Raw genomic sequence first — 25,599 nt, 5'->3', positions numbered from 1 at the left:
ATTTTAGCAGTAGGTACTTAGGGTAAAAAATTAATCTTATAACTGTCTGAGACAGTCAGAATTAAGATCTTATATGGGAGTACACACTGTCAGCAAGATCAAACTTCTTCAGAAACTTCAAATCCTTTTCCAAGTTCTGCCTATAAAGGAGATATCTGACAAATTCCTTACTAACATATTTTCATGCCAAGCTCTAGGATAAAATATTGTCTCCCACAAAGAACAAGGCAAACAATCTGAGTCCTAATTTCACTTATTTGGCAAACAGAACAAAAGTCCCTTTTGATTGGTGCCCCTACAACCCCTATCTGCCTCTTCCCATTACCCACTCCCAGACCACATGCTGGAAAAGTACCAAAAGAAATTTTAAACTCACAATCTCATTCAAAGGAGCCAACGTGATTATAATGCAACTGTTTCCCCACTGAATGATTTGTCCTCCAAAGACCAACTCTGCTAAATCTGGAAAGACTCATGACTAGAGAGTTGGACATAGGAACTCATCAAATACTTTACTAACATGTGGAAAAGCTGCACCTGCATAAGCAGTAGTGCTCACGCAAATGAAATTATGATTTGCTGTAAGAAAGTATATCATTCTAAGAAAGATTTCCTTCCTAAGAACCAAACAATGAATTTTCAGAAATAAACAAATATAGCCAACATATTACTTTCAAAATAGTTATACAATTTCTATTTAGATTAACAGCAATAAAATCACCTTACTTTTAATCCTTGAGTAAACATGATTTTGTTGCACACGTTGGGTACTGTTGTCACCATGACCATGGAAAGCAATCTAGACAAGGGTATAAACTCTTTAGTTTTAAATGCTGGGGAAATCTCTGGCTGAGCCTCATAAATCTGTAAAAGAAATAACATCTAGGTAATGCTTGAGCTAAGAATAAATGCTGAGGCTAATTCTATGTATCAATATTGAATGATGGCACCATTATGGTTAAGCAATAATTACAATATTAAAGGTCAAGAAATTTTTTTCTGTGTTGCTCTGCAGGACAAAACAAAGGCCAAACAATGGAAGATACAAAGAGATTTGGGTGCACAGAAGGAAGAACAATGAGAACTTTGAGTTGCCTTTATGAGAGTTACTAGAAGTGCTGAAACAACTAATTCGCCTACCTACCTGTTAGAGATATGTGTATCATAGTGCAGTTTGTGATTTTGGTGCAGAGATTGAATTCATACACACACACACACACAAAAGATTAAGAATCGCATCCTGTACTGTCTTTCTATGCCATTCATCACAGACACTAGCACTGGAGACCCTGAAGCAAACTTCTCAAAAAATAAAATAAAGAGCATCAACATGAAGTTCTTGCTAAACGAGGAACATTCCATTAATGCTATGATTGATTCCCTATGGCACTTACCACTGACTGCCTATGAAACATTTCAGGGTCTCCCATTCTCAAAGATTACATGGAGTGTCTCAAAAGGGTCAATGTAATTTTAAGCAATTAAAGGTTAAAAGAGGAAGAAAAACACCCACAGCCACTGAAATTTTGTTAAGTGATTGCAGGCCTCTCGGCATGATGGGGCACCCTCCACATCTTCTGTGCTGATGGGCTGCATCTGCATGGTAAGCAAAGCGGGGGCAGCTGGAGAACGTTCTGGATTACTTGAACACACTGAATTTATGTACATACAAATACAATACTTCTAAGTGCTCCACACTAGAGGTGAAGTAAGAAATAAAACATGTTATTCCTCATCTCCATTTAGTTCTTTTCCTTACCTTCCTTAGTAGCCTGATATTGTTTAACCAAGCCGACTTCATCCTTGGAACAAAGGAATAGGTCACCTCCTTAAAGTACTTCGTAAGTAAGTCTGGGCATACTTTTAGGATGTTCACTACAAGTTCAGCCACCAAGTCATCATCTGCTGCTGTCTTCAAACCCAGTAAGAAGTTCAAGAGAGTCAAGTTCCCTCCTCTGATAAATAATAGGGGGAAAAAAAACTCACCAGGTCTGTATAAAGTTTTCTAAAAACTCAATAACAAGCCAGTGATTACTATAATAAATGCCATCCCCCCCCAATAGGATTGAAGAAAACCAATACTACAGCATGGGGGAATTAATTTTAGACTATTGGAGTTTTCCCTAAGATGAAACACTTCAATTCTTTTGGGAGATTTTTAAATCTTATTTTTTACTACATCTGAATAGATGAAAACTGATCTCCTGTTTTGTTTTTCTCCTTATTCTTCTCCCTTATCCTCTCCAAAGACATATTAAAAATCTATTTCCGTTTCTTTTTTCTCTTTCACATCTGGATTGTTTTAAATAAGTACCCAAATGAGAGATCAAAAAAGGTTAGAGAAGAAAAACCTTATACTAATTCTACAAGAAAGTTTTTAGAGCACTAAATAAGATGTCTAAAATATGTCATTTACCCAAAATAATTTCTGAAAAGCTTGTAGCATGGTACAACTTAGATTTTCTGACTTTTCTTGCTCACTTCTGAGTACTCTGTCTCTAGCAACACATTAAAGAAATTTCTTAGTAGGTTTGGTAATGCTAAGAGTAAATCAAGAAACAAATATCTGAAGTAGATTTTATCCTAAACCAAGCAAATTTCCAATTAAAATAAATTTTTCAGTGGGATGAAAATTAGAATAAAAAGTACTAATGATAACAGTGTGGAAAATGAGATGCAAAGTTGTAACCAATAAATTTTAGGAATTTTCTTTTTCTTTCCCCCATTCATCACTTTGTCTGAAAATTAATTTTATGTGACCAATACTATAGAGAATATCAAATTTAATAAATATGTTTACATGTCTACACACATATATTACATATACTTATAGATATAATGTGTATATATATACACATGTGTTAATAATATATACACCTTTTAAATTTTATTATATTTACTGACAATTTTTAACATGCTTCTCACAAACCAGGAAAAATCATGAGCTATCAAGTTTTTTAAATTTCAGCAGTAATGAGTACTTTAAAAAGGTAAATTTAATTAAATGGTGCAATCACCATCTTAGGAAACTACTTTCAAAGTTAATATGCCTCCCAAGATGATTCTGAGGAAACAATAAAGGGAGGATAAGTCACTTCACCTGAACTTTATTGCCTTATTTAAGGGATTGTGTTGGAACCAGCTCGTACTAACTCACAAGAGCCAATTTTTAAATTTTAAATTTCAGTGAACTTTAACACTTTGAAAAGTAGCAAAGCTAAAAACCATGGAATAATTTATTGTTTTGTTGATTTCTAGACTTATGAAAATGTTAATAATGCAGAGTAAACGTAAAAGTTTGTCATGGACACATTTATTTGCCCCCAGATACCTGATTATAATTCAGATTAGTTCAAAGGATTCAATGAGGGTCTGAGTCATTTTATTGTAGTTTCTGAGCTCTGCTTCCCTCCAGGCTAATCTCGGTCTACTAAGAGAAGAATGAATTCATAAAACCCAACCCAGCTTCCTTGGGACTGGTTCCAAAAATGACACAGTTCCCATGATTATACATAAACTATTTTGCTTCAAAATCCAGTTGACAGCAACTAGGTCTCAAGACTAGAGCAAAAAAAACCCATTACATTGAATTCCCAATCCCTATATTTATGCCCACCTGCATTTTTGATTTCCTTCACAAGCTAATTGTACAATATTTCAGAGTCTGATTCTTTTTGTACAGCAAAATAATGTTTTGGTCATGTATACTTATTGTGTATCTAATTTATATTTTAATGTATTTAACATCTACTGGTCATCCTACCATCTGGGGGAGGGGGTGGGGGGATAAGAGGTGAAAAATTGGAACAAGAGGTTTGGCAATTGTTAATGCTGTAAAGTTACCCATGCATATAACCTGTAAATAAAAGGCTATTAAATTAAAAAAAAAAAAAAAAGACTAGAGCAAATAGGATTCCAATTTAAGTTATTAGAGATATAATCTACCATTGGACATCTTCACAAAAACTCAATAAATAAAACCTCTTGGGGCAGTTTCCTGGTCTGGAGGGAAAAATGAAAAGAGGAAAGACAAGATAATTTCTAAGGTCCCTCTGAATCCTAAAATTCTGTAATTAACTAAAGATTAATTGAATTTACTGATTTTCACATATATAATGGCTTCTAAACAATACAGACTACTATATATACAACAATATTGTGTTTTACCTGCCCAGAGTACCAAAAGATGCATCATAGAAGTTAATGCCATGCTTCAGAGAACAGCAAAGATCCATTAAGAAGTTGTGAACCAGTTCCCTTACCATGGTCTTGCCTGCTTCTTCAGTAGGCTATTAGGGAGGAAGAAAAGGGAAGGAACAGGAGGGGAAAAAACAGAAAAAAAGAAAGGAAAAAACCAAAACATTCAATGACTAGAGGGTAAAAATAGACAAAAACAAATTTTCTAAATATATATATTTTATATAAGTATGACATGATTAGGACAGAATTTTTGTTAAAAGGCAAGTTAAATGGCATTTTTTATTCTAAAACAAGCTTAATACCTCTTTAACGTATAAAATTTATTTTATTCGTAAATAAAATTCCACATTTAGGAGTGTTTTATTAAGTACCTAAAGTTTTCTGGCATGCAAGAGAGTCAAATAATCTTTCCAAACCAACAAAGTATTTTTACTTTGTTTTTTTTTAAACTTAAAAGTATTTTTTCCAATTACATGTAAATACAATTTTCAATATTGATTTTTTGAAAAATTCTGAGTTCCCAATTTTTTTCCTTCTCCCCCAAAAGACGACAAATAATCCAATATAGGTTATATATGTGCAACCACATAAAACATATTTCTACATCAGTCACATTATAAAGGAAAAAACAGAACAACAAGGGAAAAAAAAAAAACCTCACAAAACCAAGTGATAACTGTGCTTCAAGCTACATTTGACTCTTCAGTTCTTTAGGTTATGGATGGCATTTTCTATCATGAGTCTTTTTGAACAACAAAGTATTTTTAAAAGAGAACACATGCAAATCACTACTATAAAAGGAAGATAGGATTATTGAATATCTTAAGATTTAATTTAAAAGTTCTACAAAGAAACTTGAGATCTAAAATTTTCACTTATTTAGATGTGTTTAACTTCAAGAGCATATAAATAAAGTAAAAATGAATAAAATATATATCTTTGGTTAAGTATAGAAATGTTAATAATCCTATCAATAAAGTATTAGATAAAAAAATTTTATGTCCTATAACATAAGAAGTTAGAAACATGGTCAGGAAATCTTCAAAAATCTGGATGGAAGTCAGCCGTAGTAGAAAACAACAGTGTGAGAGAAAAAAGAGCAGAGTAAGTTTTGAGTAATTCTGTAAGACCAAAATGCACTGGCCAATCATTTGAGGGTAAGTATGAAATTATTTGTCCAAAGAAAAACTTTTTCTGCAGTGAAAAAATAGTATCCTGTTATCTTATTACTAGCCAAGGGAAAGTAACAATGTAAAAAAGTCAAAAGAAGCATGCTAGAAAATTTTAAAGTAATATCTAATTTCATTTTTCAAAACATAAAAATGACATTAAAACCTTAATTCCAAAGTTACTACTGTACCTTGATATTTTCTGCGCTGACATCAGCAATTCCATTCCAACGATAGAGAGAAGCCACATTATTTAACAAATATCCAGTGAAGAAACGAACTTTCTGAGTCTTTGTAACACCAATATTGTGAACCACCTGAGAGTAATAAAGCAAAATAATGCAAAGTATGTGAAACTTTGCTTATTTTTTAAAATTACTATTATTTTTAAGACAAAATTTTTGACAATGTCCAAACTACTATTTTATCAGACAAAATATATCCAATTTATTATTAAATCAAAACATACTTATATAATTTAGAGCTCAGACTACTTTTTTTCCCTTTTAACTCCATTATTACCAATATCCCAGTGGGTAAGAATACAAAGTGTATAATATATGTATGTCAGGGGATTAAGAAGGATTGGGTTAGAATTTTTACAGCCCTATAGCTCCAGAATTTGCACATGAACAAAAATTCTCATCCTGAACTATAATCTATAGTCAGTTCATGACATCAAAACTTTTTTCATAACAATATTGAGATGTTTTTGTTCTTGTTCTTCACTTTTCTTTTAGTTATATCTTACTCTTTGTGATCCTATTTGGGATTTTCTATGCAAAGACACTGGAGTAATTTACCATTTCCTTTTCCAGACCATTTTATGGATAAGGAAACTGAGGCAAACAAGGTTAAGTGATCTGCCCAGGATCACACAGTTAGAATCCAAGGCCAGATTTGAGCTCCAGGTTTGGCACTCCATCCAATGCGCCACTTAGCTGCCCCATTTGGGATGTCACTTATATTTATATAATGTATATAAACAAAAGCTCTTTGAGGTCCTTGATTTCTAAGACAGTAAAGGGGTCTAGAGACCCCCCCTCCCACAAAAAGTTTGAGAACTTATTCTAGACAAATTTAAAATTCATGAACAATATCATCAATGGAATTATATTCTATAATTTTCCTCACTTGGAAAATGTTTTCTCTATTAAAACACACCTTGGTTTTCAGGGTGGACAACAAAAGATTGATAGTAGAAATTCTGTCTTCCTTCAAGCCTGTCGCAAAAATGACAGGGAGGAATTCTGAAAATAAAATTGTCAAAGGGTAAGTTCAATTTAAAGACTTTCTTTTTACATCCAAAGGATCTGATAAAGGCCTCATTTCTAAAATATATAGATAATTAACTCAAATTTGTAATAGTTTAAGCCATTCTCCAATTGATAAATTGGTCAAAGGATATGAAGACAATTTTCAGATGAAGAAATTAAAATTATATGTAATCACATGAAAAGGTCACAATGATCAGAGAAATGCAAATTAAGACAACTTAAGATACCACTACACACCTGTCAGATTGGCTAAGATGATAGGAAAAGATAACGACAAACATTGGAGGGGATATGGAAAAAGTGGGACACTGATACATTGTTGGTGGAACTGTGAACGTATCCAACCATTCTGGAGAGCAGTGTAGAACTATGCTCAAAAAGTTAACAAACTGTGCAAACCCTTTGACCCAACCATGTTACTATTGGGCTTATATCCCATAGAGATCTTAAAAGAGGGAAAGGGACCTGTATGTGTGAAAATGTTTGTGGCAGCCCTTTTGATAATAGTAAGAAACTGGAAACTAAGTGGATGCCCATCAATTGGAGAATGGCTTTATAAGTTAGAGTATATGAATGTTATGGAATATTATTCTTCTGTAAGAAATGCCCAGTAGGATGATTTCAGAGAGGTCTGGAGAGCTCTACGTGAACTGATGCAAAGTAAAATGAACAGAACCAGGAGATCATCATACATGGAAGAAACAAGACTATACGATGTTCAATTCTGATAGACGTGGCTCTCTTCAACAATGAGATGATTCAAACCAGTTCCACTTGTTCAGTGATGAAGAAAGCCATCTACACCCAGAGAGAGAACCATGGGGACAGAGTGTGAACCACAATATAGCACTCTCACTCTCTCTGTTGTTATTTGCTTTTCTTTCTCAGTTTTTATTTTCCTTCCTTCTTGATCTGATTTTGCTTGTGCAGCGAGATAACTATAAATATGTATACATATATTGGATTTAACATGAATTTTAACATATTTAACATGTACTGGACTACCTGCCAGTTAGGAGAGGGGCTGGGGGAAAAGTGAGGAAAATTTGGAACAAAAGGTTTTGCAAGAGTCAATATTGGAAAATTACCCATGCATATGCTTTGTAAATTAATTGATTTTTTTTTTTTAGAAAAATTTAAAGACTTTCTGAAATAAAGAAAGCTGAAAATAGATTTCTCTTTTCCTGGTAAAGTGATGATCTAGAAAAAAATGTTAGGATAATAGGAACAGACAACTAGGATAAACAATGTAGCATCTTCTTTTAAAGAAAAAAATATATTTTGTGCTCAAGTTTTATAAAAAGAGGAGCTTCCTGTTAACATTATAGCACTAGCATTCTCCATTCACACTCCATAGATAATTCAACAATCCCTCAGGCTAAAGAGGTCCCCCTGACACCCAAATCATCATCACATTCCAGGTCTAGTTCAAGATTCCAGGAGGTCTCTTGTCCCACAACTTCCCCTCTGGTTCCTCATGGAGGACGGGGAGGACTAGAGATGCAAACAGGCTAGAGTCTGATACCAGACCCTGTTTGCTCAGGAAGTATAGGCTGGGTCAAAGGTGAAGCCTATTTCTGAGACAGAAGTACAGGGCTACTACCAAGTCAAAAGCTTCAAGTCAGGCCAACCCAGCCCAAGAAACAATAAAGGAACGAGTCTCAAATTTTGCTCATTCTTAAACAAAGGGAGACAACCAAATAGTACCCAGTTCACATGAGACAGGTTTTTTAAAAGTTTATTTTTAGTTCTAATAAGCAGCACAATGGTCTTAACAGCACAATTAGCTGAGTTTCAGTTTTTTAAACATCAGCACTAGGGAAAGTCATGCAAGCAGTACTTGTGAAAGCCACAAAGACGTCTTTGCTTCCAAACTCTGGAAGGTATTTGTTTGTTCTTTGTTAGGCCATCTCTCAGCATTCCAGATAGTAAGACTCTGATATACCCCTGTTATTTTTGGTCAATTCTATTAACGTAACAAAAGCTTCTTTTATGTTCTTTTATAAATAGTAGCTGGTAACTCTAGTTCTTTTTTTTCTCACCAAAGCTATTCAAATTAGTTTTTCCCCCAAAGTATTAACATCCTTCCCTTAGAAATAATACATGAATACCTTTCAACTCCAACACTCGTGCTATGGTATTATCATCACCAGCAATTAAGAAGGAAAGGGCAAACTGGATATATGCCAATCGAACATCTGGCAGCCCCTATTGGAAAAGAAAAGAGATATGTCACATACATAGATACATGGATATAATTAAAAAATGTTGATAATCCATGGTTTGATGGTTTAATCAGCATGGGTACTTCTAAAAACACAGTTCACAATACCTCCAGGTTTTCATGTATTGCTATGGCCAAAAAAGAAATCATTACCAGATGGGAACCTTTTGGTGCTAAGTCTCTCCAAACTTAGTTGGGCTGAATCCTCAAGGCCCAACTGAAGATCTACAGATAGGTTTTACCAAAAACTTTTCCTTTGATTTAAGATCCTGTGCTCCAACAGGCTTTTAGCAAAAGACAAGAGCATGTACATCTACCTCTCACATGAATACAATAAATACTAGTAGATTTCCCTTCTTCTGAATGTTATCATTCTGAAAAGATTTATACTGTTATTAGTTTTTTTTTTTTTAACAGCCAACAGGTATTATATAAATACATGTGAAAAAACAGCCTACGTGATACAGGTCATTAAAAGCATTTAATCAGTCAAATTTAGCATATATATTTTCAACAAGGAGAAATTAGGCACTTGTGGCGAGCAATAATTTTTAGGTACATAGAGCATTATCAAATTATCTAGTAAGAGATCATTTGGTACAGTTGGAGTAAGAACAATAGTAGCAATCAATGATTCTCTGACTCGGTGATTATCTGTTGTCCTTCCAGGACATGTATTCAAGACTTAACAGAGAATTCACCAAAATAAATGACAACTACCCACCTTGTGATTCTTGTGGGCACAAATGACACTGTCAAAGAAAACTTCAACATGATGCCAATGATTACAAAGTCTTGATTAAGAAATTAAAACTATGAATACAGAGGAAATCTAGTTACACAAATTTTGAAAAGAAATGCAGAGAAGATTAAAAAAGGGCAGGTAACAAATCACAGTCCTGTGAAAATAGTCAGGAATGCTAAATAACAAGAGTGTGTTTGTTGGAAGAAAAGGAAGATATAGGTGGATGAGACTTATAAAAGACAACAAGGGGAAGGCAGAGTTTACCAACTTTTACTTCTATTTTCTCTGCCAAGGAGAATGATCACTGCATAAGAACAACAGAATAAAAAGGATTCACAGGGAGTTGGCATCGAAATAAGTAAACGAGAACAAAAACATCTACCTTCTTTTGATGAATGCAAGTAAACTCGCTCAGATGTACTAGCTTCTTAGGTACTGAAAGGAAGCGGCAGATGCATTTGCTGAAACAAACTAGTGTAACTTGAAAGATCATGGAATATGGAAGTAATAGTAACATAGAGATGGGCAAATAAGAGAAGAGAAAAATTGTTGGGGTTGGGATGGGACAAACACAACTGGTCAAAAAGAAATTATAAGGGATATTTTGTTGATAGTGAGTATGTGGCAGAAAGGAATACTGCTCATTGTTCATAAGGAAGCAAGGGCCCTGTTGCTTTAAAGTCAAGAAGACCTTTAGTACTTGTGGCTGTAGGACAGCAGGGGACCTGGTTATTGTTCCAGAGCCAAAAGGAGCACTGGTCCTAGCAACTACAAGAAAGCAAGGATCCCTCAAATCTGTGCTCAAGTACCTCTTCCATGAAAGTCAGTCATTTTCCCTTCTACTATTATTTATTTGTGTTGTATTATATTGTAATCACCTTCACATAACCCCACCCCCAAGAGAATGTAAACTCCTAGAGAGCAAGGATTATGTTATTTTTGTCTTTGTAAGCCTAGTATCCAGCCAAATGCCTTAAACCTTGGGGGCCTTTGAAAAATTGTTGCTGAATAGAATCGAATTCTAGCTCTAACATTCTATATTCAAACATAGCTCTGACATTTTATATTCTAATGTTTTTGTAGTTCAGATACAATAAGCTCATATTCTAATTTTTCTTTAGTTTTAACAGTATATACTTTTTCTTTTATTTATCTCCCCCCCCCCCCTTTCACTCTATCCCGTCATTTAGATGGCAAGTAATCCAGTAAGTCTATAATCTTAATTCCTAGCTCCAGAATTCCATGTTATAAGGTCCCTTGGTTCTGGCATGTCATGTTCTAAGATCCTTTCTGGCACTGACATTCCATGTCCTAAAGACCGTCAGACTCTGACATTAAACGTTATATGCTTCTGGTTAAAAAAAAAAAAAAAAAATCAAGAAAGAAAGGGTCCTTTCTGGGCAAAGACATGGAATGCAGGCCAGGGGAGCAATAAGTGTCCCTCTCCCTGTACTACACCACCTTGAAAATTCTAAAAATCAGCAGAACTTCAGAACTAGTTCTGAAAAAAGCAACTTGAAAAAGTCCAATGCTTGGAACAATGGCTATCCCATCACCAAATGACAGAATCTACCTTAAACATAAAGTTCAAAGTCAAGATATAGATTAGGAAAATGTGCAAACAACAAAAGAATTTGACCATAAAAAGATACTATGGTGACAGGGAAGACAGAGGGAAAAAAAAAAAGAAATGAATATGAAACAGCTAGGAAGTCACAGAGAAAAATGCTACTTGGACCAAAATCCAGCAAGAATTCCTGAAAGAGTTAAAAAGATATAAATGGGGAGGAGGGGAGAAATTGGGGAAAGAAATGAGAATGAAGCAAGAAAATTCTCGAAAAGAGAATTAACAGGCTAATAAAAAGAGGCACATAAAAAAATACTGAAAAAAATCAACACCTTAAAAAACAGAATCGGCTTAATGGTAAAAGAGGCACAAAAACTCACTGAAGAACTCCTTATGGAACAGAAAGAAACAATTCAGATATCATGAAGTCACATGCAGGATCACAAAAGATTTAGCAGCTTCCACATTAAAGGAGCAGAGGGTTTAGAATATAATATTTCAGAAGGCAAAAGAGCTAAGATGAAATCAAGAATAACCTACACAACAAAACAGTATAATCCTTCAAGGAGAAAAAAAAAAAGAATATTTAAAGAAATAGAAGACTTTCAAGCATTCCTGATAAAAAGACCAGAGCTGAATAGAAAATTTGATATTCAAACTAAAAACTCAAGAAGTATAAAAAGTTCAACATAAAAGAGAAATCTTTTTTTTTTTTAATTTAATAACCTTTTATTTACAGGATATATGCATGGGTAACTTTACAGCATTAACAATTGCCAAACCTCTTGTTCCAATTTTTTACCTCTTACTCCCCCACCCCCTCCCCCAGATGACAGGATGACCAGGAGATGTTAAATACATTAAAATATAAATTAGATACACAATAAGTATACATGACCAAAACGTTATTTTGCTGTACAAAAAGAATCAGACTCTGAAATATTGTACAATTAGCTTGTGAAGGAAATCAAAAATGCATGTGTGCATAAATATAGGGATTGGGAATTCAATGTAATGGTTTTTAGTCAACTCCCAGAGTTCTTTTTCTGGGCATAGTTGGTTCAGTTCATTACTGCTCCATTGGAAATGATTTGGTTGACTCTCGTTGCTGAGGATGGCCTGGTCCATCAGAACTGGTCATTATATAGTATTGTTGTTGAAGTATATAATGATCTCCTGGTCCTGCTCATTTCACTCAGCATCAGTTCGTGTAAGTCTCTCCAGGCCTTTCTGAAATCATCCTGTTGATCATTTCTTACAGAACAGTAATATTCCATAATATTCATATATCACAATTTATTCAGCCATTCTCCAACCAATGGACATCCATTCAGTTTCCAGTTTTTAGCCACTACAAAAAGGGCTGCCACAAACATTCGTGCACATACAGGTCCCTTTCCCTTCTTTATAATCTCTTTGGGATATAATCCCAGTAGTAACACTGCTGGATCAAAGGGTATGCACAGTTTGATAACTTTTTGAGCATAGTTCCAAACTACTCTCCAAAATGATTGGATTCCTTCACAACTCCACCAACAATGCATCAATGTCCCAGTTTTCCCGCATCCCCTCCAACAATCATCATTATTTTTTTTGTGTTGTATTATATTGTAATCACATCAGTATTGTATATGTAAGTATGTTAGAAGCTGTGAGTACAAAGAAACAAAACTAGAAACAAGAAAACCAGATGAAAAGAAAGGTGATGAGGAGTGAGAGTGAGAGGAGTGAGAGAAAGGAGTGAGAAAGAGGGATATGGTGGGAGAAGGTGGAAGGAGGAGATAAAATGAGGAAATTTTTCTCACATAAAAAGAGGGGCATAAGGAAGAATTTTCACAATGGAGGGGGAAATGAAGGTGTGGAAGATAATAGCTTATCTGAAAGAAAAAAAGAAACTAATGGTTGAAAGAAATTAAAAATACATGAATATATGCACATCTATATCTAGATACATATACATGCATATACATATACATGTATATATCTATACACACACACACACACACTCAGTTGCACATAGAAATGTGACTTATCCAATAGGGAAATAGAATAGGGAAAGGGATAAGACATATGGACAGGTAAAAGGGATGGGAAAGGAGGTAATATAGGGGAGGGCAGATTAAGAAGGCAGCATTTAGAAGCAAAATAGATTTTTCAAGGACGGACAAGATAAAAAAGAAAGAAAGAGAGAAAGAAACAGAAGATAATGGAATGGAGAAAAATACATAGTCATCATGAACATGAATTGGATGATCTCATCCATAAAAAAGAAGAAAAAAATCAAAATTATCTATAGTCATATGAAAAAATGCTCTAAATCATTATTGATTAGGGAAAGGCAAATTAAAACAACACTAAAGTACTATCTCACATCTATCAGAAATGACTAAGATTGGAGGGGATAAGGGAAAAAATAGTTAACACTAATGAACTGTTGGTAAAGTAGTGAACTGGTAAAAGCATTCTGGAGAACAATTTGGAACTAGGCCCCAAAAGCTTTAAAACTTTGCATCCTTTGATACAGCAATACCACTACTAAATCTATGTCCTAAAGAGATCAAAGGAAAAGGAACTATATGTACAAAAATATTCCCAGCAGCTCTTTTTATAGTGGCAAAAATGATAAAAATTCTGGGATGCTCATCAATTGGGAAAAAGCTGAACAAATTAAGGCATATGATTGTGATGAAGTACTATTGTGTTGTGGGACATGACAAGAGGAGTGGTTTCAGAATAAAACATGGCAGGATTTACATGAGCTGATGCTAAATGAAGGGAGAAGAACCAGGAGATCATTGTGCACAGCAACAGCTATGCTGTAGTGATGATCAACTGTGAAGGACTTAGGTGCTCTGATCAATAAAATGATCCAAGATAATTCCAAATGACACAAGATGAAAGAAATCAATGTCTACAATGCTAAATTACAAAGTTCTTAAAGCTGGCTGAAGGAAAGTGGCCAATAACACAACAATATAGAAGTGGCCAATAACACAACAATATAGAAGGAGTTTCTGTACAGGGCTAGAAAGAGAAAAAAAAAAAAAGTAATTCCTTTTCTCTAGATTACTCATAATCTACTTCATAACCTATAAAACTATATGTCACAGTTATAGGGCTTTTTAAAGATACACAAAGCAATTTCCTCACAAAAGCCCTAAAGGTAGGGATAACAGTATTTGAATTACCCTTTTCAAAAATAAAGGAATTGAGGTGCAGAAAAAGGTGGGTGACTTACCCAGAGTCACAAAACTAGAAAGTTTCTGAACTAGTCTAGAGCTCAGATTTCTTCACTCTAAGCCTTACAATATTATATAGTGCAATAAGAACTTTAAAACACCGATACGTATGTGTGTGTGTGTATGTATATGTATGGTTGTATATACAAAAAAAAAAAAAAAAAAAATCAGCTTCACAAACACTTGAGGAAGGAAGGTGACTAGATAGCAATTCACCTAAAAAAGATGTGAGAACTATAGTGGATTGTAAACTAAATATCAATCAACATTCATGATTACAATGAAGGGTACACCTAGCCTAGCTGATCTTTAAAGTCCCTTCTACTTCTAAATGCTATGATATATGAATAACAAAATACATTAGTATTTGAAAATTTTTAAATCTAAGAGAAATTTTTAAAAGAATAAAGTAGTATTTGGTCGAATAAACTAGAAATAGTTCCTTCTAGTTGAAATGATAGGGTTTAAAAAAATTTGGTGTAAATTTTTATCTACTTTTAATACTCACTAAGAAAGATTTGGAGAAGGTTTACTTGAAGCTTTCAGAATACTTGGAAGATGAAAGAAGCCAATTTGGCAAATGAAAAGAAGCACTTAAATAATCTATTGCTAATACATATGCCTGATGGATATCCTTACTAAATAATAAAAATATTCAATTTCATGTTTTCTATTTAAAAACAAATTCCACTGGAGGCAGGGGATATGTGGAATGGAGCCATCTGAAATAGTTTTATAGCCTTCTTATAAACCTATCATTCACACTTCTATCTCCCTTAGGCAGAACCCATCAACCATAATTAAAACAATAGCTGCAAACAAAAAACATAAACTTGCACATAACGAACATCACAAAAACCTTCTTTGATGTTATGACTTCCAAGGGTTTTATTCTACCTAGGATTAGATATTATTAAAAATCTAATTTTTTAGATATTTTCCATAGAAGAGAATAAGCTCTAAAAATTTCCACAGAAGAAAATCAGCTTTCTAAAAAGTAACTTGCTTACTTACTTCAGGAAAAGAAATCGTTTCTTCCCCCTCAGTGAATAATAACTCTTCACCACATGCCATGGCACATTCTCTGAGCTAGAAGAGTAAAGAGTCAGTGATCTTCCAGGGAGATTTGCTCCCAAATTTGCCTTTCCTATAAAGGAACCCTTGGCTTTTGAAGTCATTTCATTGTAAAGAAAACCTAAAATGTATTGGCTAATACATAGTCAAGATCAACCATCACTGGCACCACCCTTCATATTCAGCGATAATATTATATAGCAAAAACAAGAATAAATCAATACACAGAAAGGAAAACAATAATGGAACTACAGAATATGTCATCTATAAATAAAACTGTTTGAAGAAAAACCAGCAAAAAGAGTAGAGTTGAAGAATCAAAAGAAGAATGTTTCCAACAAAAAAAATTTAAGTAGAGCATCAAACCAAGTATCGATCAGAGAAATCCAAAGAGAAACCACAATAGGTCATTTTTCTAGGACAAGATCATAAAATCAATTCATAGGCAAGTGATCAGAGCAAAAACTATGGGGGGGCAGGGGTGGGAGGGTAAGGCCAAGCAGGATCCCAGATTCTAGACTGAAACTGCAGGTCTGAAGCTCTGACATACAAGTAGGATTCTGGTTTCATCTCTGGGGCAAAGACCAGGGATAGACCAGCATCTAAATAGTCAGAACAGGATCTTAGCTTCAACTCTCTGGCACAGACCAGGAAAGGCTGGTAGCTCTATCATAACAAAGAGCTATATCTAGGACTCAGATCAGGGCTGAGTAATCAGGGCAAGGGTTGAGGGACCTAGGGGCCTAAAGTTCTATCACTCTAAATATGTAGGTCTTGTCAATAAGTTAAAAGGGACTGGAGCCAGCAACTGTCCTCTTTGATTACTATGCAGAAGCCAAGTTTGTAATGTGTTGCCTAGGACCAAAACCAAAATCTAGAGTCTGGAAAGCTCAGTCCAGGAAAGAAATGATCAGACCGCTTAGGATTTTGCCATATCCCTAGACTGAGTCATTCTGTGATCCTTGAAGAACAAAGTGGAAGGACCTCAGAAAATACTGGGACAACACAAGGCTCTGATATTTACTCCAGAAGGGAGAAGAGTGGCTCTCAAAAATTTCAGTAAATAAGATTAGAAGAATCAGTATATCTGCATTTACATATATATATAAATGTTATTATCCCCATATATATTCATATATGTGAAGAGCAACTATTTATAGTAACAAATTTCTTCAATTTGTTCAGTATTAGCATTTAATAATAGCATATTTAATAATCTTAGGTAAGGCTTCAAGCTAATTAATGAGAAGTGTTTTAATTTTAGTAATCAAAAAGGATACATCACATCCTGAAAAATAGATGGTAAGAATAAACATGATAATGAGTAAAACAGCAAGCTGAGGAGCCTTTAGAGGCTAAAAAGGACTGTGATGAACTCTTTTTCCTTTCTTTTTCTTTATTAAAGCTTTTTATTTTTCAAAACATATGCATGGACAGTTCTTCAACATTAGCCCTTGCAAAACCTTGTGTCCCAATTTCCCCACCCTCTTTCCCCACCCCCTCTCCTAGATGGCAAGTAGTCCAATATATGTTAAACATGGTAGAAACATATTAAATCCAACATATGCATACATATTTATAGAATTATCATGCCACACAAGAAAAATCAAATCAAATCAATAAAAACAAAACAAAACAAAGAGAAGCAAAATAAAATGCAGACAAACAACAACAAAAAAAGTGAAAATGTTATGTTATGAGCTACACTCAGTTCCCACAGTCCTCTCTCTGGGTGTAGATGACTCTCTTCACCACTAAACAGTTGAAGAAAGCCATGTCCATCAAAATTGATCACTGTATAATCTTCTTGTTACCTTGTATAATGATTTCCTGGTTCTGTTCATTTCACTTAGCAGTGTGATCAACTCTTAACCCTGTAACATTGTAAACTAAATCTTAAAGATTGTGATTTAAGATACTAAGCTAGCTTAACTCTCTGGATTCTAAGAACTGCCCCTACAAGGTCTCTGATTACATATCCTTTTTCACGGTTACCACTTCCTTTATGCACACTGACAACAAAACCAAACCTTTTTCTTTTTTCCCTTCTGCTTACCATCTATCTAGTTTGTGTGGGTAGGTGTTTTAAATGGAATTGTATATATGCAAAGAGTGTATAAATTCAGAAATAATATCTAAGGGCATGGAAATCTGAAGTACATATGAAAGAATTAATTCATTTAGTTTTAAGATTTCCATCCTAGGACTGAGCTCTGATTGGTGGGTATGTGTGAAATCTCATCTAAATCATTCTATATCTAGTCATCCCAGAACCATGCTTCACATCTCATTTAGCCATTCACCAGGCTACAAGAACTTGTCCAGCAGAGATGCATTTTTCCATCTGCTGCAAATAGAATTTTCTCTTCTCAATATGTCTTCAAAATGAAGCTGGCTCTTCCTTTACTTTAATATCTCTCTTTTGTTAATTTGGGATTGGTCAAATTAGGCAGGTTAGACAAAGTTCATTCATCCATTCTATTATTTCAGGCTTAATACTGGTTAGGAGTGAGTTTTAGTTTATTAAGCATACATTCTACAATATTTAATATTTATTTCTGACCAAGGAAGAAAGGGAAAAAGGAGATTTTCTAAACTAAATAAGTTTTATAATTTTTTCTATTACTTGGAAAAAAGAATAATTCAACCTAACCCACAATTCATTTCCTAGATAGCAGGAATCTTTTACCCATGTAAGTGGAGCTACTTTTTCCTTAAAAAGTATAAAGATATTCCTTGAGACTTGGGTTTCCTCGGGGGCTAAGGACTCATACTCTGGGTAGCACTTTACTGCCTGAGGACAAAGTGGCTCAAAAGAGCTAGAGAGGCTCTGAGATGGCTGAGTGGTAAATTGAGATGGGAGATCATGTCAGCTAAATCAATTCAAAGAATTCTCAATGTCTATCCTTATTGATTCTTCTCTAGATAAGATTAAGTAAATCTTCTTTTGCCTCATTTTGTTTCAGTGTCAAACTTCCAATTACCAGATTAGACTATTCTCAAACACCTGAATACCCCCCATATTCACAAAAACACCTTTTTTCATACTACCTCTTACATTTTAGTTTAAAACAGAGTAAAATAAAAACAAGAGAAAGGAAAGTAAGTATTTTTAAGAAAAATATGGAATAACCAAATAGAATTTTAAAAGCAGAAGTTAAATGTTCTTTACCTTTGGACTTCTTATTTTCACCAAACCATACAATGAATTTTTGTTGAAGTCAAATCGGCTATAGAAATCCCTGGCAGCATCTGGACCCTGTGCCACCATAGCGGACATAAGGTTCAAACAGGTTTGACTCATTCTATGTATATAATAAAAGAAAATATAAAGTTAATTCAAAATGACATTTCTATATATGATCTTACAGTGAGAACAACTCTTCTGAATACAAGGTACATTAATAGTGAAACACTGCCAGCTAATCAGTTAAACAATAAAAATTTACTAAATGCCTACTGTGTGCCAGGCACTATGCTAAGGGCTGGGGATACAAAGAAAAGCAAAAAATTAGTCCCTATAACAGGAAGAAAGGATTTTAGCTGAAACTTGAAGGAGGCAAGAATGAAGAGGGAAAGAATTCCAGATACAGGGTATATAGCCTATCACATGATCATAGATTACATGGAGTTTGTAAAAAATAAGAAGACTGGAAAAGTAGAAAGGGGTCAAGTTATGAAGAGTTTTAAATACCAGAAAATTTCATATTTAATCTTGGAAATAAAGGAAAGTCATTGAAATTTACATGGTCAAATTTAAACTTAAGGAAAAATTACTTTGACAGCAGAATGAAAGAGGGACTGAAATGAGAAGACCTGAAATAAGTAGACCTATTAGAAGGCTACCGCAATGGTCCAGAAGTGAAGTAATAAGGGTCAGAACCAGGATGGCAGTGGTATCAGAGGGGAGAGGTCTCCAAAGGAAAAAAGGGGAAGCCATTATGTGCTCAGAGAAAAACAGGGAAAGGTATTCACAAAGAGATAAAGTGGTATAATTGAAGGATCATTGTATCTGGCATCTACCAAGTTTCAAATACTGGTTGGTTATAATTACCAATTGCTTGACTCTTCTGTAACCCTAAACTTTCTCATCTAAAAATGATGTGTTTGGACCCAAAATCTAAAATTCCTTCTGTCTCTAAAATACCTATAAACAGAAACACCTGCTTTTAGGGAAACTGAGGACAAAAGTGTTAAAAAAAAAAAAAAAAAACATGATAATGATTCACTGCCATGAGATTTAAAGAATGAGTATATGAACTTTAGGTAAATAATCATATGAGTTTATTTCTGCATTTGGAAGATAAAAAAAAAAAAAAAAAAAAACCAAAAACCCTTGATAGCATGTATTCCCTAAGAGGACGATAACTGTATGATAACAATTACATGACTAATAGTATAGGACCTCACACTATCAGAGTGAGAAGGAACTTTAAATATGATTTAATCTATTACTTATTTTGCAGATGAGGAAATAAAAGGCCCAAAATGATGAAAGAACTTGTTCAAATTCAAAGAGGGAGAACAGAAAGTTGAAACTCAAACCCAGGCCTTCTAATGACAATACTATGTTTTTTCTACTCCCACACTACTCCAGTCTTCAACTTTATAGGCTGTATACTTAATCTGACATACTTTTTTTAATGTTTTTTGATGCTGTATACTGGTCTAATTCAGAAATAATTTCACATAAACATGTTTCCCTGACCAAAATATAAGCTTTTATTTGTTGTACCATCAAAGTACCTAACAGGCAAATAATAGGTGTTTGATAAGTATTTCTTGGATAACTGGAAATAAAAAAAAGAGGATAGGAAAATGTACTAAGTACCATCAACTAAAATGACAAATAGATTTTTTCCTAGAAAAGTCTGAAGGCAAAAACCAAAGTTAAAAACAGTACAGATACATGGACAAGGACTTACTTGTAGCTTGAAGCATTTAGTGAATCATAAATCAGCTTCATATGGCTAGTCATAACTTTTTTCATGATGTTGGTTCCCACAACATGAAAATGAGAAAGATCACCTGCTGTTCGCAGTAATATGGCCTCTAAAGTTTTAAAAATTAATATCCTCTGAAAAAGATAAAATTAAGCATTTCACAAATTTCATTTTTTCCTTTCTAAACAACAACAACAAAAAAATCCCCCTTAATTATAAATGTTTCTTATTGTCTTCTAATATCTTAATGGCTAAAGATTCTTACAAATACTCAAGATTTCAAATGGTTTAACAAAGATCCCAAAACCAAATTTTCAACTATATAAAATCCTGAAAAGATCAAAGTCAACTCCACCTATTTTTGAAATCTGTGGAATATTGCTAGTCTTAATGCTATTTCACTAAATTAAATTCAGCACTATAAATAACTATTCATTATTAGAATTCTTTCAAAAAGACATGAATATCCCTAAGTAATCAAAGGAGCTCTCAACACAATTACAAATTATTAACAGCCATATAAAAGAGTGCTCCAAATCACTAATAATAAATAGATATTTAAATTAAAACAACTCTGAGGTTTTACTTCACATTTAACAAATTGACAAAGATGAAAAAAAAATTTAAAAAGTTAATGTTGGAGGGTATACAGGAAGATAGGCAAAATGATACACTATTGATATTGATGAATAAGTCCAACTATTCCAGAAAACAATTTAGAACTGTGCTTAAAAAAAAAAAAGTTGACTAAAATGTTCATATGCTTTGGCCCAGAGATTCCACTCTTAGGGCATATAGAAATAAACGTCCCACATAGACAAACATATTAATAACATTTTAAAAAATCATAGCAAAGGATTAAAAAATGGGTATTTGTTTTTTGAAGAATGGATAAACTGTGGTATATGAGTACAATGGGATAATTCTGTTCAATAAGAAACTATGAATACAAATTCAGTGAAACAGAAAGATTTATATGAATCAATTCAGGATGATGTGAGCACAGAAAAGGAAATAATATACACAATAACTACAACAATGGAAATGGGAAGAATGACAAAATAAAAAAGGTTATTATGTATTACAATGACCAAGAACGGTCTGAGATGAGGAAATGGATTATGCGCCTTTCATCAAAGAGAGAGGGAACGAGGTTATGAAATGTGGCATGCGCTGCCATAGGTGGTCAGTGTGTTGGTTGTTTTTGACTTTAACACTGTTATTAGGCAAAGCTTGCTGGGAGGAGGAGTATATCTGAAGATAGTTGGGACAGAAAAGGGCATCAATAACTTTTTTAAACATCTTAATAAAAAAAAAAGATGGATTTTAGAAACCACAATGACAACAATAAAAATCATGTCTTATTAGATACATACAAATGCTATCCTTCATATACCAACTCTGATGACAGGATAGATCATTTTTCCTTTGTAAAGAATGTTCAAATGCAACTTACTTCATGTTCAGTTCTTTTTTCTCCATTTAAAAGTTGGAAAATCTCTGAGCACTCAACAGAAATTTTTATATATCCTTCCACGACATCATATAGTCCAGTTTGTGGTAACATTTTGGCAATGGAGATAAAAGTTTCCAAAGCTGAAATAAAAGTTACATAGGCATTACAGAAGTAACCTTTTACTCAGTTAACTATACAACCTGATGCTTCTCCCTTTCCTCTTCCATCTCACCAGAGCTACTTTTTCCCTGAGAGTCAAATATGGGAGGGGAAAGGGCGGGGAGATGAGAAGTTTGGGGCAATCTGCAGATTCAAAAGTAAAAGGAGAAAGGTATAAAAATTGGTGACAATTTGGAGGTGCTGACCAAGTTAGCAAGTTAGAAGTCTGAGAACCTTAGTATTTTCTCCCATTTAATCTGAGTTTTTCCCTTTCATTTTCTAACACTGTCTGAAATCCTGCCAATTAAGAGGTATGTGGATTAACAGGAATCTCCTCTTTAAAAACACAAATACTTCACACCAAATTACTTAACCTATTTCTATTTGTTTCTATTTGTTCACCTATGAAAAGTGATAAACTACATAACACTAGTTTACTGCTTAGGTTAATTTCTAATTCTAAGATCCTACAATTTGATGACCTAGTCATTTACACATTAGTGTTACAAAGTCTACTTAAAGTGCTTTCCCCAGCTAAAAAATTATGAGGGGAAAAAAAATCCATCTGGAAGCAAAGAGAGGAAAGAAGAGCAAAACTGAATCATGGAGAACTTTGAGTGATGAGTAAATCCAAAAAAAGTACCAAAGCTGTGATTCTGAAAAACAGAAGACTATTGGGAAGCATGGGAAAAGGGAAGAAAAACTGTCTTCATCTTTTTTTTCTATTCCTCAAGTCATTTCAACAAACATTATTACTAAACACAAGGTACTGTGTTTTGTGCTGAAGATTAAAAACAAGAAACCAAAACAGTTCCAACTCAAGAGGCTTGGAGTCTATTAGAAGATACAACACACACTTAAAGAAGAATGAAAAGGCTTGTCAGTGAAGGCTTCTTAGAGGAGGCAGCAACTAAGAGAAGGCTTCAAGGAAGATTTCAAAAGGCAAAGGTGAGATGAGATCACATCCAGGCAATGACAACAGCTTTTATGTGAGCACATAAGGGAGAGATGAAAGATCAAGTTCAGGGGACAGATAGAGAATATTAATTCCAGTTACAACAGAAAGTATAATCCATGACAGACTACAGTGAGGATATCCAAGTTCTTACTGAGAAGAGTGGAGAGGAAATACGGGAATCAGATATAGATTAGAATAGTTCTTGCATTGGTATTTACCATATATTTCAATCAATCAGTAATCGTTTATTAAGCACCTATTATATGGCACAAACTAAGCTAAGTGCTGGGGATACAAAAAAGACAACTCTTGCATTCTTGAAATTACAATCTAATAATGTTCTATAGATTCCCTCTACCAATGCATGTTTCGACTTGTTTGAAACAAATAGTATTATGGAATGATAGCCCAGTGCACTGAGAGGTTAAGTGACTTGAACAGGAACACACAGTCAGTAATTTGCAGAGGCAGTATTTGAATTCAGGTCTGCCTGGGCCAGCTTTCCAATCTACTGCAAATTAAAACAAAATTTAATCAAAAAATTCATAATGGAAAAAATTGTAATAACTACCAAGCAAATATAACATGGCAGAGCAGAAAGGGCACTGGACTTCAGTCAAGATACAGGTTCAAATCTAAGCTGTCACTTGACCATGACCTAGGGCAGTCACATTACTTCTGAGTCTCAAATTCACTATCTATTCAATAAAGGATATAATAAAGGCACTACTATCCAATTTGCAGTTACAACATGTAAGTTCTTCAAGGGCAAGAGTTATTTCCTTTATCTTTGTACCCCTAGGACCTTGCACAGTGCCTGACACATAGAGAGTGTTTAATAAAAGCTTCGGAATGACTTTATCAAGTAAGGTAATGCTTGTAGATAATTGTTTTTATAAATGACTGGCACATAGTAAGTGCTTAATAAATGTTTCCTGACTTAAAATCATAAAAGGCTATATAAATATCAGCTACTGTTATAATTATTGTTGTTGTTGCCTATTTCAAAATTATTTTGAGGTACTACAGTATAATCTACTAACATGATATTCCAATGCCTTATCCTCGTTTGGAGATAATCTTGGGATTTCAAAAGCTAGTGGAATTTACTGAACAGCTAGGTAGATTATAATTCACTGAGCCAGAGGTCAGAAACACCTAATTTCAAATCCAGCCACTGACTAGCTATGTGATCCTGGGCAAGTCATTAAATCTCTGCCTCAATTTCCTCAATTGTAAAATTGAAATAATAATAGCACCTACCTCTCAGGGTTGTTGTGAGGATCAAATGAGATAAGATTTGTAAAGTACTTAGTACAGTACCAGGAAAATAGTTCATGTTATAGAAATGTTGGCTGCTGCTAATATTGCTGCTGCTAACTACTTATTTATTTAAGCTTTAGTATGTCCTACCAAACTGGAAAGGCTTCAAGTTAGAGCCTAATGACGATATCTGTCATTTAAGAACCAGATGAATTGTCTGGAGAAGCTCATCATTAGGTTGGCCATGGACTAGTGCAATTTTCAGCCACAGAAATTCCCAAAGTCTTTTTTACTAAGTCCACATAATAGAGTTGTTATTTTCATTGATGGCAATTATATAGCCATCGAAAAAATCACAAATCCTTGAAGTATTGAAATATGTCATGGTTTGAAATACTAGACATTTTATGATATGTTAAATATATAACTTATAATATATAAATATGTTAAATATATTTAATATTGCATTTTAAATGTGAATACCATAAAATGTAAAATTCATATAAATTTGCTACATTAATATTTGTAACAAGTAGAGCTATACAAAAACCAAAAAGACTTGGCTAAAGACAAACTATGGCTCAATGAGAGGTCTTACAAAATCTCTTCTCCAAAACTTTTGAGGTAGGTAGTACATATATTCCCCATTTTACAAATTAGGAAACAGGCTTGGAAAGGTAAAAGTGAAGTGTCCAGGATTAAAAAGCTAAGAATGTTTATCGAAATCTTTTTTTTTTTTTTAATTTAATAGCCTTTTATTTACAGGTTATATGTATGGGTAACTTTACAGCATTGACAATTGCCAAAACTCTTGTACCAATTTCTCCCCTCCTTTCCCCCATCCTCTCCCCCAGATGGCAGGATGACCAGTAGATGTTAAATATATTAAAATATAAATTAGATACACAATAAGTATACATGACCAAACCGTTATTTTGCTGTACAAAAAGAATCAGACTCTGAAATATTGTACAATTAGCTTGTGAAGGAAATCAAAAATGCAGGTGGGCATAAATATAGGGATTGGGAATTCAATGTAATGGTTTTTAGTCATCTCCCAGAGTTCTTTCTCTGGGCATAGCTGGTTCAGTTCATTACTGCTCCATTAGAAATGGTTTATCGAAATCTTTTTTGTTTGTACAAAAACTTTTCAATTTGATATAATCAAAATTTTCAATTTTGTAGTCAATAGTGATCTCTAGTTCTTCTTTGGTCATAAATTCCTTCCTCTTCCACAGGTCTGAGAGGTAAACTATCCTATGCTCTTCCAATTTATTTATGATCTCATTCTTTATGCCTAGATCATGAACCCATTTTGACCTTAT

The 25,599-nt window shown here is 33.9% G+C and overlaps 1 protein-coding gene across 3 annotated transcripts in view; it reads right to left on the bottom strand.

Annotated features, from left to right (window-relative positions):
- Nucleotides 1–25,599, bottom strand: part of URB1 (URB1 ribosome biogenesis homolog) — a 96,841-nt gene that overhangs the window by 69,741 nt on the left and 1,501 nt on the right. For all 3 annotated transcript variants that reach the window (XR_004232936.1, XM_023498904.2, XM_012544405.3), the window contains exons 2-10: nucleotides 21,895–22,034; nucleotides 20,421–20,572; nucleotides 18,668–18,800; nucleotides 8,758–8,854; nucleotides 6,534–6,619; nucleotides 5,561–5,686; nucleotides 4,168–4,289; nucleotides 1,760–1,955; nucleotides 727–864 (exon numbers count right to left, since the gene is read on the bottom strand). Coding sequence is in view for 2 of the 3 variants with exons in the window: in XM_023498904.2 (XP_023354672.1) it covers nucleotides 727–864; nucleotides 1,760–1,955; nucleotides 4,168–4,289; nucleotides 5,561–5,686; nucleotides 6,534–6,619; nucleotides 8,758–8,854; nucleotides 18,668–18,800; nucleotides 20,421–20,572; nucleotides 21,895–22,034 (1,190 nt within the window). In the remaining variant the exon portion in view is untranslated. The remainder of the gene's footprint in view (nucleotides 1–726; nucleotides 865–1,759; nucleotides 1,956–4,167; nucleotides 4,290–5,560; nucleotides 5,687–6,533; nucleotides 6,620–8,757; nucleotides 8,855–18,667; nucleotides 18,801–20,420; nucleotides 20,573–21,894; nucleotides 22,035–25,599) is intronic.

Source organism: Sarcophilus harrisii, chromosome 3 (assembly GCF_902635505.1).
Source record: "Sarcophilus harrisii chromosome 3, mSarHar1.11, whole genome shotgun sequence".
NCBI classification, from domain to species: domain Eukaryota; kingdom Metazoa; phylum Chordata; class Mammalia; order Dasyuromorphia; family Dasyuridae; genus Sarcophilus; species Sarcophilus harrisii.
The sequence above is the reverse complement of the archived record's forward strand: the minus strand, read 5'-3'. Positions and strand labels throughout refer to the sequence as shown.